The following is a 17,931-nucleotide window of genomic DNA, read 5'->3' as shown; positions in this document are numbered from 1 at the left end:
CTGAACAACTGCCAGCATCTTGAAACAGAGGATGACTATTGGCAAGTTGACACCTTCCTGACAAAATTTTTTCCCAGGATGCAAGGTGTGTCTCCGTCAGTTTTACAACACCAGAAATTTCTACCCGCGTTTCAGAAAATCTCAAAAACGGCTGCATCGTAACTGACCTCAACGGAACACTGCCATTATTCTGTCTGAAAGTGACAATATTTCTTTGCACTTTTATTGAGGATTCACTTCACTAAATTTAGTACAGACTCTTTGGCTATTTGAGTTAAAACAATTTAGAGCAACTGAATGCAGAGCTATTTTGGGCAAAATGCAGTCACCATCTAAAATGCCCTCTGATGTACATACTGCCAGCAAAGGACTTTTGCAGACACAAGACCAGACACAAGTAACAGTGTGAACAATGACAAAGGAATGCTCGTTAGAGTTGAGTTAAAAAGCTCGAGACTTGAATTCAGACTGAAGGCCTTGTGTTGGTCTTGTGTGGTCTTGTGAAGGTTTGTTTTGTACAATTATTAACTTGGAGCACAGTTGAAAGTGCATGGATGTAGACCCCCCACACAACTTAGCGCAACCAATCCTAGACTAACAAACTTACAGCTTGCAGACAGCTGTTGCTACGACTTCCATTGTTTGTCAAATGAACTCACCGTCAGTGTCTTGGCTTGTGCCGTCGTTGTCAACCGGAGGCGTACTGGAATCCCCCGGACAGGGCATGTAGGATGTTTCACCCACTGGGGTACGGGGCCACTCAATGTTCTCTGCAAACTCTTGCTGGCACTGCGGACCTGCCAATGCCCCCGAATCAAAACATTATTCCAATCCTGTACTGTTTTTTTTCCCTTGGATGAATGACATCCTTCCTCGGATCTGAAAATGGCCCATGTATATTTTCATTATGCCATTAACATTAATCTGCTGACCACAGCTGAACAGAGTTTTCAGAAAATAATTTTGGTATGATGTCACACGCGAAACTGACCTTAATGTGACCCCTCACCCAAAGCGGCAAACTTAAAAAGAAAAAAAATGAAAAATTTTAAACTGGGTCAGTAGATTAATATTAATGGCATAATGGAAATATACACTGACCATTTTCAGAGGCCCAGGAAGGATATCAATCATAGGATTTGCCATTTTTTTTGTAATACATGTAACGGAGAATGGCCCTCCATCAAGCACCCATGGGTATTTCCAGGCAACCAACATGACATAAAACTGGATATGTCAACAGTTAATTCAAGAAATGTAGATACAAACTAAGAGTATTACTTACAAGTTGCAAAATAAATGTAATGCAGTCCGCAACAAACATCACAAGAGACTCTATTATACATTTTCTTGGTAGCTGACGTGTTCAACAGAACTGCACGGCTGAGAATGACCCATCCACATGAACTTCCAAGTTCCACTCAAGAAAGTCTTCAGCGCTGGTATTTTCTCTTCGTGTAAGGAATGTCATTCACAGTTGAGTATGATCCAAGACATCAAGCTCACTCACCAATAGTTTCAGTGCAGTAAGTGTCGCAGCCTTCTGCTTTGTCTCGAATGCACGATTCTGAAACAGAGAACAGCCCCAGTTTAAATCCTGCATTGGGGGAACAGCACGCATAAAAGACTTGCGGGAAAATCCTGAACAAGTATGTTTGAGGCATATGGCAATTAAACTGTTAAAGGCTGCGTCCACACGTGGCTTCCAAGGCTACGGCTATGTCTATTCTGGGTGCATCTCTGTATATTTCAAATGGAGTGAAGGCCTAGACCTGGCTCTAAACGACAGCTTCGGATGCAGCCGAAGAAGTACTTATTTTGACTTCAAAAGAAGTGAATCTTTTGTGAATCTCCCGTATTGTTAGGGGTTCTGAGTTGCCAAATCAAAGAAGACTTGTGATTGGATGATTATATTCACCCGTGAAGTGGTCCACATGGATCGAGCCTGGCTTAAGAAAGGAACTCAGCATACATGCAAAACATGACCAGTATCCATCAAACCGTAGGAGAGTAGGAAACTTATAAGGTGCCTGTCCTTTGCCAGTAAGCAGTTGTACAAAAACTGGGAAGAAATCTCTATTTGGACCCACTCACCGAAGACTCCCGAGGGCCAACGCAGCTTCAGCTCCCCCCGGGTGCCCGTCCGGAAGTCCACCCATTCCGTCACGTCGCCACAGTAGGTGAAGGTGCAGTCTTGGTGCATGTCCGCAATGTGGTCGTCCGCCAGCGCACTGCTCCACATGTTGAAGTAGCTGACGTCCCCCTTGAACGACACGCTGTGGTCAAAGGTGGCGTTGGCGGCTGTGTCACCGAAGTCGGCGCCACCATCAGGACGGCCCGCAGATTCGAGGTTGTGGCTGCGACGGACACCGATCTCTAGTCGGCCGCCGGCTCGGATTGTCTCCCCCGGGGCCAGGCCACCTGCTGTGGCCGCAAGGCGTCCGTCCACAAACAATGCCCACACACCACCTATCGGTAAAAACCAAACCGTCCATGATTATATCACTACATCATACTTGTTAGAATCAAGTTAGAAGTAACAAAACGTCATAGGCTTAGGTCTGCAATTATAATTCATCATTCATCACACTTAAAACATGAAATTCTCCCCAGCTGCAGTCATTTCATAATCATGACGTATAATAAAACAAATATATAAATATTCCTAAAAGGGAAAGTATTAAAGGTTTGGGAGTATTTTGATTGTAGCAGCATGAAATGTGTTTAAATCTGAAATGACTTGTCATATGTTGGCTTTCTTGTAAACTTTCCTTTCTTGCTTTTATTGATTGCTGATTGTTTGTTTGTTTCTTTTTATTTGACAATACCCATACAGATTACAAATGATCATACACAAACAACTGAATTAACTCAAACAAATTATAAAGAACTACATGTAAGTCCAGGGCATTGTTGAGGATAGCACAGAGAAGCTAGAAATAGCTTATTTCCATTGCGGTCCTCATTTCCATTGCTTGATTACTTCCCAATAATCTCAACACCAAGTATAATGCACTGAGGGATGTAGTGTCCCATTGGCAAAAACCCTGCCTATTACTTATCTGACTCAAACACTGCTTGAATAGATGACCCTAAATAAACTAAAATCTGACAGCGTTCAGTTCCTTCTGAGGCTGCATCCAACATGTTTCTCACCCGCTGATGTCCACGTGCAGGCAACGTGCAGCCATTTGTCATGGGGCAGGCCTCGCCTCAGCCGCACGCTCGACTCCTGCCCCCGAATCCGTACGGTGAAGAAGCCCGCCCCGATGCTCAGCCACAGCTCCTCGGTCTTCTTGCTGGGGAAGCCGTAGGCCAGGATGGTGCCATTCCTCCCGTCGTAGTCGGCCGAGTTGAGCCGCAGCCATAGGCCTACTGTGAAGGCCTGGAGGGCGGGAAAGTTCTTGCCCAGCAGGACGGCGTAACTGTCGGCCTCGCTGTCGCTGTACTCGAGACGAGAGTCCACAGAACGCGCTGCAATTTAAAAAAAAAAACAAAGAAGCGACATTGGAACCCAAGCTTACAGAGCTCATTCTGATATTGTGAAGAGTAACCCTGAGCACTAATGTCTTGGACAACACTAGTCGGTCAACTGGTTAATTGCCTCTGATCAATCTTGTTTACATGCCTCATGACCTCGTTTATAACAAGATAGCCAAGTCCGCTAAACCAATACTAATTTGTTTAAATGATACTATATAATATAACAAGATTGAATGATAGAGGTAAATTGTATAGTTTTAATGAGATACATGATAAATAAATCAACAATGCTTTGCTTTTGGCGCCACTTCACCAATTCGAAAGGGGTGGGCAGGTGGGAGTTTAAACTTCTGAAGGGCACGTGACCCCATGGGAAAAAGGAGGGAAGTTTTTTTTTTCTTCTTGGCATGGTTGGGGACATCGGCCAATCTGCAAAACCATGGAGGGAGCCATAGGACTATAATGTGGCATATGCCACATACTAGACCCGTAAACAGGGCCCGACAAATACTCCTCCGTCGTTACTGGGCCCTGTCCCGATTCAGAGGGATTTCTTTCAAAACATTTTCTCCGGGATACGTGGGGGCATCCACTTGATTTTTATGAGCTGAAATTGCACTGGTATGTTCACTACTTACGGGGTAAACTATCCGCTAGGTTGCTAATTGTAGAAAACTTGCCTTTTTTTGCCGTTTTCCCAGTGTGGCGACAGATAAGAGACACATTATTGTAACGGGGAGCCACTACAGCTACACTACTACAGCCTATGGGGCTAGACCGGTGACCATCAAGTAACCATAACCAGTAACAGATCAAAAGAAAATGGAGGCTTTATGGGAAAGTCAATCTGTCTGGGTGTCACCTAACGAAAGAATGACTTTTTTCTACAACTGCGCTCATGTTCACAGTATCCATACCACAGAGCGATCAGTGCACTAGGCGACACGCTGAACGCCGCCATAATGCTAGTATTAACTTGGGACAAAAGAGGGCGCGCTGCATGTAAACAAACTGATGTAAACAAACTGCTATAGAAAAGAAAATAATTATTGCTCTGTGTTGTAGAAACTGTACCGTTTTTTCTCCGTGCACCGCAGTTGCACTTCTCTAATGAAAGGTAATAATTATTTATACGTACAGATACACTGCTTGCTGTTCCACTCGAACCCAGCACCACACTCGCAGTAGTAAGCACCTGGGGTGTTCAAACATTTTGGCGTCTTGTAGAAATTCGGATTACACTGCCCACTGAAATGACCTGAAATGGGAAATAAAAATCAAGAGTTTCGCCCGTCTTCTCGGACTAAAAACGACATTTCGACACGACAACAATTTTTCTAGAGAGATGTCGGAAACACTATGAACGAAGGTTAGCAACGAAAGTAAAAAGAACTCTCATTCAAGTTGCTGCAAGGCCGCCACCATTATCAAGGACAAACTTCAGGCAGACCCCACCCTCAATGACCGCACCGATCTTACTCCAGAACAGCTTCTAGACCTCCTGTTCACCTGTGTCAACTCATCAAGCTTCCGATGGAGAGATAGATTCTATGAACAAACAACTAGAACCTCTATGGGATCCCCTATATCCCCAGTTCTGGCTGATATATTCATGGAAGAATTTGAGCAGCACACGATATATCAACAGTGCAGATCACAGACCCAAGATTTAGCTCCAGTACGTAGACGACACCTTCTTCATCATCTAGCAGCACAGGCACGGTAGCCACCAGCTCTTTCTGGAACACCTCAACGGGCTTCACTGTAACACCCAGTTCACAATGGAACAAGAAAAGGATGGCAACAACTCATATCTTGATGTCTAGGTATCCAGAAAGCAGGATGGCAGCCTCACCTGCCGTGTATACCGGAAACCTACCCACATAGACAGACACCTCCACAGCGCGTCCTTCTGTCAGCCAAAGATCAAGTCTTCAGTCAACCGGGCCCTTGTACGCAGGGCATACTGCATGTGTGACAAGGGAACCTCATCCAAGAACTCCGTCACATCTCCATGGCACTACAGCGCAGTGGATACAAGCCCAGACAAGTCAAGACCCAAGACCTAAGATCCCCCGGCCGAAGGGTCTCCAATACCAAAAGCCAAGTAGTCAAGGCCCCTAGGTCCATAGCCCTCCCTTTATGCAATACCTCCCCATCACATTCTCAAGAAGCATAGCATTCGAGCGTTCCATACACCCCCCTTGAAAATGCAGAACCTGCTGACTTTCCACAAGGACTGGCACAACTCACTGCACAAGCCTGGAGTGTACAAGATCCCCTGCCATTGTGGCAAAGTGTACATCGGCGAGACCGGCAGTGACCTCCCCACTAGACTCAATGAACACAAAGCACATGGCAGGAAAGGAGAATACGACGAGCCTCCCACATCAAATTTAGACTACAAGATCGACTAGAGCAAAGCCAAACTCCTCACCAGCATCAAGCACTGGTACCCGCCCCAACAGAGTACCACAAGACACCGGTTTCCACATTAGCGACATCTGGCGTCCCATCCTCACATCCCAGTCCAATGGGTCTCCTATACCCTATATAGGACGTTTCCAGCCTATGGGTCCCCTATACCCTTGGCTGCCTCCCCCACAATCCCCTCCCTCAGAATGAGACGCCTCACTGGTTTGCCAGCATCCCAGTGCCCTCGGTTGGATCCTGAGTTCGCATCCTCTCCTCACCTCACTGCCCTCTACACACCATATAGGCTGCTCCATCACTGGACCCTCTGCAGACTCCTGACGACGGACAGAGCATATTTGATTACCACCAATTCTTTTCAGAACCCGCACATGCTCAAAAAAGGAGATATCTAGTCTACTCAAAAAGACCCAATCCTGAATCCTCAACCTGTGAGCATGTGCTCTGCAGGTTTTTATACTGATTGCCCAGTATTTTTTCATTGGATCGAATGCAAGGGAGTGCCCCAGTGCCCCCTCCATTCACTACACCGCCAGGTAATTCGAATGCAAATTATATCTCCTAGCAGGAGTCTCTCCACACTAATCAACTGAACAACCCTTACAAAGTCCAGGTCTGTAGCATGTATCAAAGGAGCATGGTCAGCAAAACAAGGAACAACTGAGTTTCAGCAAGTTATTTCTTAGTGTGCAGTGGAGGGAATTTTTAATTTGGCAAAACAATTATGAATTCCATAGAGATGAAAGCGATTTTGTTACAACACATAACGCGTTTTAGCATTGATGTTTATAAGAACTCTGAGCCTGGGAAAGACTGAAATCGGAGAAGACACCAGCAACTGCAGAGGCTCTCGCTCCTAGCGATCCGGCGTGCATTTAATTTGGCAAGTCACAACATCCAATTAGTCCAAGCGGCATGTAACGTACGCGTACCACCTGTCAGCGAGCGTGGAGGTGCCACAGCAGTATTGAAAAGGGATAGTATGCGCCTTGAGCGGAAGCACTCCCTCATCGGTCGAAAAGAGCCGCGTTGGTCGGGAGTACTCAATTTGTTGGTAGTGATGCGATCGTGACGCGTGCATTTCCTTGTCATTCGTGAACCAGCGAAGTTAAGTTCCCATAAAAGGAGCCGCCGTTGATAAGAAAATAGCACCCTTTCTTGGTCCAGGTCGAGGCCCATAGCACCGTGCAGTGCGAGCGGCACTATTAAAACGTGCTTCTGCAATCCTGGACAAAATTGTTGGGACACTAGCCATACGCTCTCTTGCCTTCCCCGGTCAATGTTAACATGTCCAGCTGGAGCGCAGACCGCGCACATAGACCCAACATTGAAAGGGGGGCTAGGGTTGGAGGCCCAACGAGATTTGTCCAGGATTGTAGTTCTGCAGGCTGAATTTACACTTTATCTCGATTTCACGCGACAGGCAGGCAGTCAGCCAAAAGATAATGGTACAGCACCTCCCCAGTTTAATCCTGCGACTTTTTTTTTTCTGTAGAGACCATTATAATAAGACAAGCTATTCACGCACACGTATTACCAATGTGTTTCTCGTTCTTGCAGATTTCAGTTTTGTATCTAAAGACTTAAGATGAATGCCATACATGTATATTCGAATTTCATATTGAGAAAGGATGTGAAACAAAAGGTAACGTCTCCCAATCACTTTCGGGAGTATTCGGAACACAAGACACAAGTATCACTTACATTCAACGACACTTGTTTCCGCGGAAATGAACGCAAGACGTCGATATACAGTTTAAGTGGAAGAGTATAAGCGAGTGTGCACAGAACACACAGAAATTATACCACCACACAATTTCAAACGCTCTCTTCCTCATCGAACGTGTACTTTTTCCTCGGTGTCTATTTGTCAAATTTGGAAGGTGTGGCTAACGCCTGTTGCCTTATCTTTCAATGCCAAAATACCAATGTTCGATGGTTTTTATCCCTTTTCTGAATATTGCTATGTTTCTCTTTAACTGTTGCAGCCTTTAATAGATTCCCTGTCGGGTGCCATCTCGCACACACAGAGTAGTAATTTATACCAAAATAAGAACCGCAAAGATATCAGCGGGACTGTGGACACTAGGGGTTTGCGGTGGTCGGTGGATAATTTTGATATTACTTGATTTCATCGTGATTACTGTACTCTTTGCAGTGACTTTAATATTGTGTGTCTCTGTATACAGTCCAAACGTTAGAAACCGTTGAACGTGACATCGTCCTTGCTTTGAACGTGCGAAGAATGTTTAGTGATTAATACATCAAAACTGGTGACTAATGACAACACATTTCTTATAGTTCGTTGAATCAGGCTTATGTACTTCGCCATTGCTGGGTGCTATAGCAGGCACACATTCCATTATAATCATTACCAAAACTTGTCCAAAAATCTCATCATTGGGTGTCACGCACTGAAACCTCGGCCTCCCACCCTACATGCTCTTTTTGTGCATAAAGTCCTCCATCAAGAGAATGAACCTGATAGGCCTATTTGTATCAGCTTCCTTTACTTTTTTTCAGTAGGTTGCCCAATATCTGTCTATCTTTCAACAACGGTGCGCAATCTGTAAATGTAAACTGTTGCAATTATTAAAAGGAAATGAAAATAATTTTTTTTAAAATCACAGCACGTGCACGTTACCAACAATTTCTAGAACTGTAAACCAACCTGTGCCAGGGTTTCGTTTTCTGCGGAAACTGGGCATTTTGAAATTACGCCACGAGGATAAAAATGAAACGACACGAATGGCTCACCCACCGTTTCTCACCAATCGGAGAAAACAGAAAACCGCTAGTTGGTTTTACAATTCACTTTCATGGCTGTGTTCGAGTTTCATTCAGTGCAACCCAACCAGGCCGTAAAGGCAGCTGCCCTTGGGTTGTTCTCTTAATGTCAACTCACTGTACAAACGAACGCCCAGAACTGGGGTGATCTTCTCTTTTCCAATGAGGAGTTATTTCCTGTACTGAAGTTTTTCTTTTGTCTCCGAAGCAGCACGCATTAATGGATGTTTGTCATTAATGGAATGTTTGTCGGGGAGTCCATGCCGTGCACTTTCTGGGGACAACACAATGAATAAAAGTGTAATCAGTTACGAAGGACTGTCCGTCAATGATAGCCAGCTATGGGAACAGTTCGGAGCTTATACCAAGCGGAACAGCGATACAGACAAACTCATTGGTAAAATCGTTATGCCGGCTGGAATCGTGTTGAATTTGTTATTCATCGCTGCTGCCGTCCGGGCGAGATCTATGCACACGATCATCAACATCTACTTGGGCAACTTGGCAGTGGCCGACACCCTTTTCCTCGCCTTGGGAATGTTCGCATCGTGGATCGGCACGGAGAACATCAGGCCATTCGCTGTGAATGTGATCAGATCTCTTGTCTCCGGTGTGACCATCGCTTCGTTTTGTTTTGTGACCGCCGTAGCGGTTGAGAGATTGTCCGCCGTACGTCGACCACTGAGTCACAGAGCAACGGCCAGCAAGGCACGAGCTGCCAAGGTGTCGGGAACACTTTGGTTACTGGCTGTTTGTGTCAGTGTGATTTCGATCTCGACGTTCGGATTGGACCAAAACCCAATATTCGTGCTCCAAGCCTATGGAATCTTTTTCTTAATCTTCTACCTGGTCACTTTTACCGTCACCTTTTTTTCCTACTCAGCTATAATTGTCATACTTCGTCGTCAAACGGCCAGCCGGACACAAAGCCATACTCATCGAGTTGGAAAGGTCGTCCGGTCGATAATTATTAACAACGCCATCTTTTTCATACTAAATTCAATGGAAATCACATACGTCATCATGATGCTTGCTATTTTAAATCTGCGGGTGCCTACAGTTGAGCTTATCATGTACAACAAGCGCCTGCACGATTTGGGCCTGTGTGTCATCATCTTGTTACAGATCCACAGCGCTGTAAACACGCTGGTTTACAGCGCCACCAACGGCGACTATCGGTCAGCAGTGGTACAGACATTCTGGGAGCCCGTCCGGTGGTTGGCTCGAGTTCGGCATCGGCGCGAGGACCGGCATCACAACGGGAACGACCGATCAGATCAAGGCCGGGAGCAGATCGAACTCGCAGTCCCTGAAAGTCCTGCCAGGACTTCGATCAACTCGTCCCCGCTGCCTTTACAAAGATTGGACTAACCTCCTCTCGCAAAAAGTTTTGAAGGAGGTACGTCACAGCTACGGACGCGCAAAGCATTGTGGGTTGCGTGGTGCCTAATACATGTACTTCAGCACATATTGCCCGTGTTTTTGTTTTAAAACGACTTCTAACCAGTGAGGACTTGAAGAAGCTCACTTTGTATCCTGAAGAGATCCGCACATCCAACAAGGGCGTGGGGGGGGGCAAAAGACTACACCATTAAGGATCGCACCGAGAGTCCCAAGTCAGCCAATGGCTTGTAACCATTGCTCCATTTTGAGCTTTGGTATCAGGCGTGGCTGTCGAAACTTTTAAGAGGTGAATCATTGGCAAAGATGTCGCGAAATAACTTCGTGGCTAGCACTTTTGCGACACCAGATGACGTATGGGCAGCAGTTCTTGTACGTGTATTGCTCTTATGGCAGCTGCTAACTTCCAGCTGTTTCGATACTATCGGCCCATTTATTTGTAACTTCAAGAAACTGTCGATGGCTCGCTGGGAAAGTCATTAAATACACTCCAGATGGTAGGGTGTTTCTATATCGCAGGCCGAAGGGGACAAACTTCAAACTGTGTCTTTCATTAGTGAAGGAGGCTGTCCGTGCAAAGTAGAATTTTGAAGGATAAAATGTTAAATTGCACAAATTTAACAACCCGCGCGTTACAGGGAAGTTTTTGAAAATCGATAGAAGGCGAACGTGACCATCCGTTTAATCTGAGAGTAAAACAATCTTCAGGGCATTTTTTTTGTACAAAAGGTCAGGAAAAGCTACTCGGAAGACTGTCCATAGATGACAAACTCAATTTTTTAAACTTTTGTGTGGTTCTTTGGCGAAGCCAGTTCATTTCAGCATTAGGGAAAGGGATTTCGTAGCACTGCTGAAGAAAATAGTGTGCATAAATGCATTCACAAAAAAGTCATCTTGCAAATAAAATTCAACACTTAAGAAAGAAAACCATTTAAGAACATTTGAGAAATTCAACGTCGTGAAAACAAATCGTGAAGATTTCATAATACCGGCATTATTAAGACTAAGAGTCTTAAACTCTTTAAGTATTTCTACGAGCAAAAAATACTGCGTGGAAAGTTAAGTGATGGGTCAAAGGATACCATCTTGAGCAGAAGCACCCCTTCATCGGTTGAAAAGAGCCATGTTTGACGGAAGTGCTTATTTTGTTGGTAGCGACGCGATCGTAATGCGTACATTTCATAGTCGCTCGTGATCCAGCGTGGTGCAGTTCCGAACAAAGGAGCCAGCGTTGCTAGGAACATTGCGCCCTCCCTTGGCCCAGCTTGGGGCTCATAAAGAGTATTTTTCTCGTCGTTATATGCATTCAAATTACCGCGATTCAGTTATAACAAAATCACTGAGCCATGACTCGGTTATAGTTTGCAGACCTTGAATTCCAACTATCTGCAGGAACTTAATTTGAATATTTCGCCTCTAAATACAACTCTTTAGAATATTCCGCAAAATCAGTGCAAATTATTTCGAATAATTGTTTTTATTTTTTTGTGGGGGGGGTTGTTAGACCGAGGACAAATGTATGTAGATCATTTCTCACCTATACAAAGAACCATTAAAATTAATAAATTGTCATAAATCTGTATTCTGAATCTTCCTTTGACCCCTTCCAAAGTGCGATTTCTTCACGCGTGTGATAATTTGGAGAACTACTGACGATGAGAAAGGTTGGTTATCATAACACAAACTTGGCTGCTGCACCGTTGACATAATGCTGCACGAGCAATGCCACACTTGAGCCATCTTGCCAGTTCCATCTCGGGTTCAGTTAAGCTGCAGGTGGAAGCCAATTTCCATCTGACTCCGTGAGGCATGCTCGATTTCTCCGCGGAAGAACTGACGTCCTTTACCGACTGTCGCTCGGTAAATTGATTTGTCGCCTTCGTCAAGGGCAGACGTTGTTTGCATGATAAACAAGCTGGTCACTTTGGGGATAAGGGGTTTCATCATAATGTACATATCCCCACCGGAGGGGGATCCTTTTTAATATTCCTGTTAATTTCTATGCAAATTACATGAATCTTAATGGCACCTTTAATTTTTCATAACTGTGATAGATGGTTGATACATTTGGACGCACAAAGGTTAACAATGGCCATTCGTTATCTTCGAAGGGCTTAATTATACAACACTAATCTAGTGTCTCCGGTAATCTGTGATTAAACTGCGAAAGATGTGCTGTAATGTGTAGAAATCAGTTGCTTGATCTATGAATTGTGTCCTTAAACCCAAAGAGTGCATATTATCGTAAGACGCGCACGCTGTAAAAATTCTTCTCTACTCACCACAATCGGCCAATGGCAGGGAAGTCACCAACAGTAGCATCCACATGGCGATGGCTTCAGCTCGTATTTCCCTCTGCCTCTTTCGACCTGTCCGTGTGAATCAACATCCACATGATCAAAATCGATCATTAAAAATCTTCGCTCCTGCCGAAGCGAACACCTAAGCATATTGGAAAATGTCGTCTCCCGCGTAAGGTGTTCTACTGCATGTCTTTTAAATGGAATCATTGAACTTGGACATTAACTTATAAATAAAGTAATAGACTGAAAGAACGAAGGTTTTTTTTTTCATTTGAAATAACTAAAAGCTGTCGCGTGCCTCGTAGAGCAGTTGTTTCGGTTGATTCATCAAATTAAGCTCGATCGACAAATCTCTTGATTAGGTGTTATGAATGATCAAAATACGCAAGATTAAGCAAAAATATAGTCATAATTTTTTACGATATGATTCATAATATAAGTCACTTTTTGTACTTTTTCTCCGTAAAGCTCTCAAATCTCTCAGATCCTGTTTGAATCTTTTTCTTAAAAATAGGTTTCCTCATCAAGATTTTACAGCATTGCACAATTGCAGTGGCTGGTTGACATGGAAAGGTGCAAAACCTCGTGAACGTTCACAAGTATTTATGCAAAAAATCAACTCTAACTAAAATTAGGCATGGGATATCGGCACAATTTACCCCATCGGGATAATTTAGTACTTCGTATCGTCGTACATGTGTTCTTATTCCTCCACGGTCGTACTAGAAAGAGACGAGGGGCATGGGAATTATACTGAACAGCATTCCACTATACGTGATAACTATATATGGGAAGAGGTCTTGCTTGTGCCCTCAGATAGACCGCGCTTTACATTTATAGACGCGGATGCCCTTTTGCTAAATTAAATTTGCTGGGCCCCCGAGTCAGATTTTTTTTCTCTGCTCGACATGTTTCTCAGCGTCTTGTACCGAGGACAGATTGTTTCCTTTTATTTGATAACGGTGATAACGAGCGGGAAACAGAATCTGACCCGTACTTTTCAACGGCCAAACACATTTGTGACGTGGTGTGTAAAACTGGAAATCGGACGAACCCTGGGAAACTGGTCAAACGAAGACAAAACGCGATCGCCTTTCATTTTGTGGTATATACTTGAATAAATTATAAAGTAAGACTGACCAGTCCTGCGGTTTCCTTCGAGCGAGGGTTCTGAAAATTGTTTCTGCAAATTTCGTGCATGGGCCTTGTTTATTGGAAAACTGATTTTTTTTTCATTATTTCATAAGGGACATAGAAATGTTTACATAGAAAGTCACTCTGAAGGTCAATGAAAACCCGTGTTACTCCAAAATTCTCCTACTGATAAAAATGTACAATAATCAGTGAGCGAAAATTGCCCTCGGAAAAAAAATACCAGTCAAGTAAACTACATAATTACAAAAGTTGGTCGTAATATCGCTGATATTTTTGGATTAGCGATGCTATTGTGATTGCTGTGTTTTGTACTGCCTGTAGTTACGATAATACTTTTTTTCATCGACGTTATGGATGGTACAAACCAACCTTAAATCTTTATAATGACATACTGTCGAAGAACGTGTTCGTCTTATTAATATATGCCCAAATCGGAAGGCAAATATGTGGCTTAAAAATATGCATGGTGGTCTCTTTAAAGAAAACGGAATGTCGGAAGAAGTTAGCTCCGAGCTACATTCAGGCGTCTTGCTGCATCGACGGCCAAGGCTGCTTGGGCAAAATTCAGTTTTTATAATTAATCGGGCAGGTGAAATTCAACCGCCTGGAAATTAACCGCGACGTGCATTCCGTCTCCCGCGGGCAGGTGTTCACTGAAATCAAACTGTCGATGCGTCTGAGTGGTTGGGTTATTTTTGAAATTTCATTGTAGGCAGAGGCTGTCTTGTTCCGATTTTGCCCTGGAATCTGGTGCTTTATGTACATTGTGCGTCGAACATGCGCAATATTTTTTTTTCAAAAAATCAGATCCAGACGCATGCGCGAGCATGCGCTTTATTCCTGACCTTCTTGACCGCGCTCACCAGGTATAAATAACTACCGTTTCTTCGCTCATAGCACAATAAAAGAAACACGCAGTAGTTTTCTCAGGAGAGAAAATTGCCGGGTTTTAATTTTGTTTGATAAAATGAATTCGATCATAAGTGAACTCCGTTGCCAGTGAAGAGTCTCGCCGGCATGCGTTGACACTAACACAGTCGCACTGCTCACAAAATAAGACCTGCCACGGGTAATCTTGACACGCGCTCGTGGTAGTAAAACAAAAGTGAAACGACTGTACAGTGATCACAACCGCGCCATTACTTTGTTTACAGATTATAATGTAGACGAGGAATACATGCAGGAAGTAGCAAACACGAAGAGTGACAATGACAGTATTGTTTGAGCAGAGCGGTAGGAGAATTTAAGAGCCAGATCGGAATACTGATGGAAGTTAAATTGGGATGGCAATAAAAGCAGATCATAAATGCAAAACTGATGTTGTGTACTTAGAAGATCAAAGTTACCAAACTGTTCCCAAATCAACTGTTATCGTACCGGTATTTGCGGCATATCCCAATTTAGACATGAAACCTCAACAGGGTAAGAACTCAGAATGTTTTGACTTTTGTGTGATGACTATATTCTAGTTCCATGCCCGATATTTCAGAAAACAGCTGTAGTGTGTCAACTCTTGATGTCATTTCTTTCAAAACCGTACGCGAGAATATTTTGGACCTTTGATAAATGGAAGGGTCATCGCTATTTAGAGCACACAAAAATGACAACTTTGTCTCTCAATCTATGTCCTTTGCCCAAACACCAACAATTCTCTTTCTTAATTTAAAAGCCTTCTCAAACTACGGTTTATATGCATATGTTAGAAAAATTATACTGAATGGAAATTTTATAGATTGGAATTTGGAACAACAGTGCTAAGAATGAAAGTGCTAAAAATCGATGCGACGGTCGACGCTGCATAATGTGCTTTCAATATTCAACTACTAAAAAAAAATACTTCGATGAAATTTGGCGTGAGCAATTGCATATTGAATATACACACCTTAAATGAAGTAGATGCTGCCAAGGAATATATTAGTAACGGATATATTTGCTGAGAAGTGTTCCAGATGACACAATGCTATGATTGCGTTCGTTTCGTTCCTTCTAATGCGCCGGTACACCACTGAAAATGCTATATGCACGTACGCATGTACACAATGGCTCGAATCAATAATAGCGACACTCGATATTTGCTCGAAATTGATGATTTTCTCAGTGCCTGGATTGGCATTTGTTATTGCCAACTCTACGTTCATGAAAATAATACCTGTGGCACTTAAGGTACACAAGTACATAAGTAATAATAATCAAATTTCATTTCATCACAATTAACGAATCGTGGTCTTTATACATTGGGTTCCAAGGAAATCGTGAGTATCTTGTCGGCACGATTTACGCACGACCGCTGTGAATGACGGCCGTGTTATCTATCACTGTTTACCGTCTCGATAAAGGTACGGTGTCATACACACACTAATCGTAAGACAACAAGATACCATCATAACTCACCTGTCAAAATCCAGCGTGGATGTGGAGAGGATTCCCGTCTGGTTAATGGTTCCCAACACAGCCGTCTACCGACAATGATGATGGCTGGAATAGCCAAGTGATGATCTATAAGTCGTGCTGTGTGTGTGCTCAACCCGCATCACTCAGTGCTCGGCCGTAGTTGCATCTCTCCATCTACGGCGTATGCTGAGCTGCATTCCTGGCCCAGCCACGCTCTGCATCAGCGCTGTCGATAACAACCCCCCTCCATCTCTTCATGTCATTAGCTATCCAGAGCTCTTGTACCTGGCTATTTTTAGCTCGGCTGAAAGGTCACGTGGTCGCATCTGCTGCCGTCTGCATCATTACGCTGCATCCCCTTTTCCCCCCGCTCAATCCATCCTCCCAACGCGGGATATTGCAACTCTGTGTGATTGGCCCTGCGAGTATCCTGTCGAATCCAATCGATTTCCCGTCCTGCGCGGTTCGGTTCGGCAAAACACCTCTCATGTTACTGACTGGGTTGTTACTGCATACGGTATAAGAGAAAAAAAATGCTTGGTTTGATTTGGTAATGAAAAATAGTTACTAATTTCAATTAGTAGTGGGGGAGAGGAATCGTACCTTTTCGAAAGCAAATATTCAGTTAACTGAATTTTTCACTTTTGCTGTTACAAAATCGAGCTGTCTCTTTAAATTTCATATTCTAATCATTCATAAGTATCACATTCATTTTTCAACCTGCAAGACTAATGTACATGCATCATATTTACACCTGTCACTTTAAAGGCATCAGGTAAACGGTAACAGATGGACAGGTTTATTGTGTATTCACTGCGCACCGATGCTAGAGATGTTGCAGTGTTTCAGAGCATCAGCATACAAAGGACATTATGCTAAGGGATGCCAGTTACACGCAGTGTATTCCAACATTGCCCAGGTTAGTTGTCATCATTGGCTTGTCATCTCAAGAAACACATGCCAGTGACAGCTCCCTCTAGTGATAACTTGCAGGAAGAAAAAAATATCGAAAGGGCACATGACTTAATATTACATAAGAACATAGTTTGTGCAACCTGGTACTCTCCTTAAACGTAAGTAAATTATTTTACTTCAATTTTAGCTAATCCCGTTGAAATTTTCCCTACTTTCCGTGATAAAGGAGGGCGCTGTTGCTGTTACAATTCGTGTACAAATCTGCATTAGCATAAAAACTCTTAAGCGTAACGTATTTCCCCGACCATAATATTCCGATTATTCTGACCAAAAAAAATCTTGAGTTAAAACTATACGTAGCCGTCGTTGTAACACCACGTGACCAGGGAGTATGATGTTGGGTCCGATTTTGTCCAAAGGTTTTCTGTAATTGTTGACTTTTCGGATAATGTCGTTAATGTTCGCGAAGGTCTTGAGCGTATGTAGGTCCCCTATCGCCTTTATTTTCTTCACACACGCACAATGCGGAAAAAGTTTTCCGAAAGTGTTTATATTCCGACCACCTCTACAATTTTTTTTTTCTGGAGGAATATCCTTGGATCCTCTCAACAGGGCGTGCCAATACGGGCGATTCGCAATAGCGTGTCTCCAAGAGTTTGCGATGCGTTGGCCAATCACAGTGCGAGAAATCTGTCGACCGTTTCCAAACGAGCACTAGGTGGACAGACTTTGCGCATTGTGATTGCCAACGCGGAATACAAACTCTTGGAGGCGCGCTTTTGTGAAACTCCCGTGTTATGCTTCTCAACGTCCATTTAATCCCCCGACTATTTCCTTTCACTTGATCAGCCCCGGGGTAATGTAACTCCAACAAAGTTAGATTGTACGCTCACCAGGTTAGTGTCGACAGTAGTTATACTTTTTACGGTTTGCGTACGAGACACTTATATTTTTGTGTATGGGCTCCGAGCTGGACCAAGAGAGGGTGCACTTTTCCAAGCAACGGAGGCTCCTTTGGTTTATATTTTTGTGTATGGGCTCCGAGCTGGACCAAGAGAGGGTG

The 17,931-nt window shown here is 43.7% G+C and overlaps 1 protein-coding gene across 1 annotated transcript in view; it reads right to left on the bottom strand.

Annotated features, from left to right (window-relative positions):
* Window positions 1–16,449, bottom strand: part of LOC110973365 (adhesion G protein-coupled receptor L3-like) — a 35,540-nt gene extending 19,091 nt beyond the window's left edge. Inside the window, exons 1-7 of the mRNA XM_022224135.2 lie at window positions 15,954–16,449; window positions 12,387–12,473; window positions 4,622–4,741; window positions 3,157–3,474; window positions 2,095–2,469; window positions 1,511–1,567; window positions 660–797 (exon numbers count right to left, since the gene is read on the bottom strand). Of these exons, the coding sequence (XP_022079827.2) occupies window positions 660–797; window positions 1,511–1,567; window positions 2,095–2,469; window positions 3,157–3,474; window positions 4,622–4,741; window positions 12,387–12,432 (1,054 nt within the window). The 5' untranslated portion in view covers window positions 12,433–12,473; window positions 15,954–16,449. The remainder of the gene's footprint in view (window positions 1–659; window positions 798–1,510; window positions 1,568–2,094; window positions 2,470–3,156; window positions 3,475–4,621; window positions 4,742–12,386; window positions 12,474–15,953) is intronic.
* Between the last annotated feature and the right edge of the window lie 1,482 nt (window positions 16,450–17,931).

This window comes from Acanthaster planci, linkage group LG19 (assembly GCF_054643075.1).
Source record: "Acanthaster planci isolate LZ-2023a linkage group LG19, COTS_SCS, whole genome shotgun sequence".
In the NCBI taxonomy this organism is placed as follows: domain Eukaryota; kingdom Metazoa; phylum Echinodermata; class Asteroidea; order Valvatida; family Acanthasteridae; genus Acanthaster; species Acanthaster planci.
Note: the sequence above shows the minus strand (reverse complement) of the source record. Positions and strands in the feature narration are given on the sequence as shown.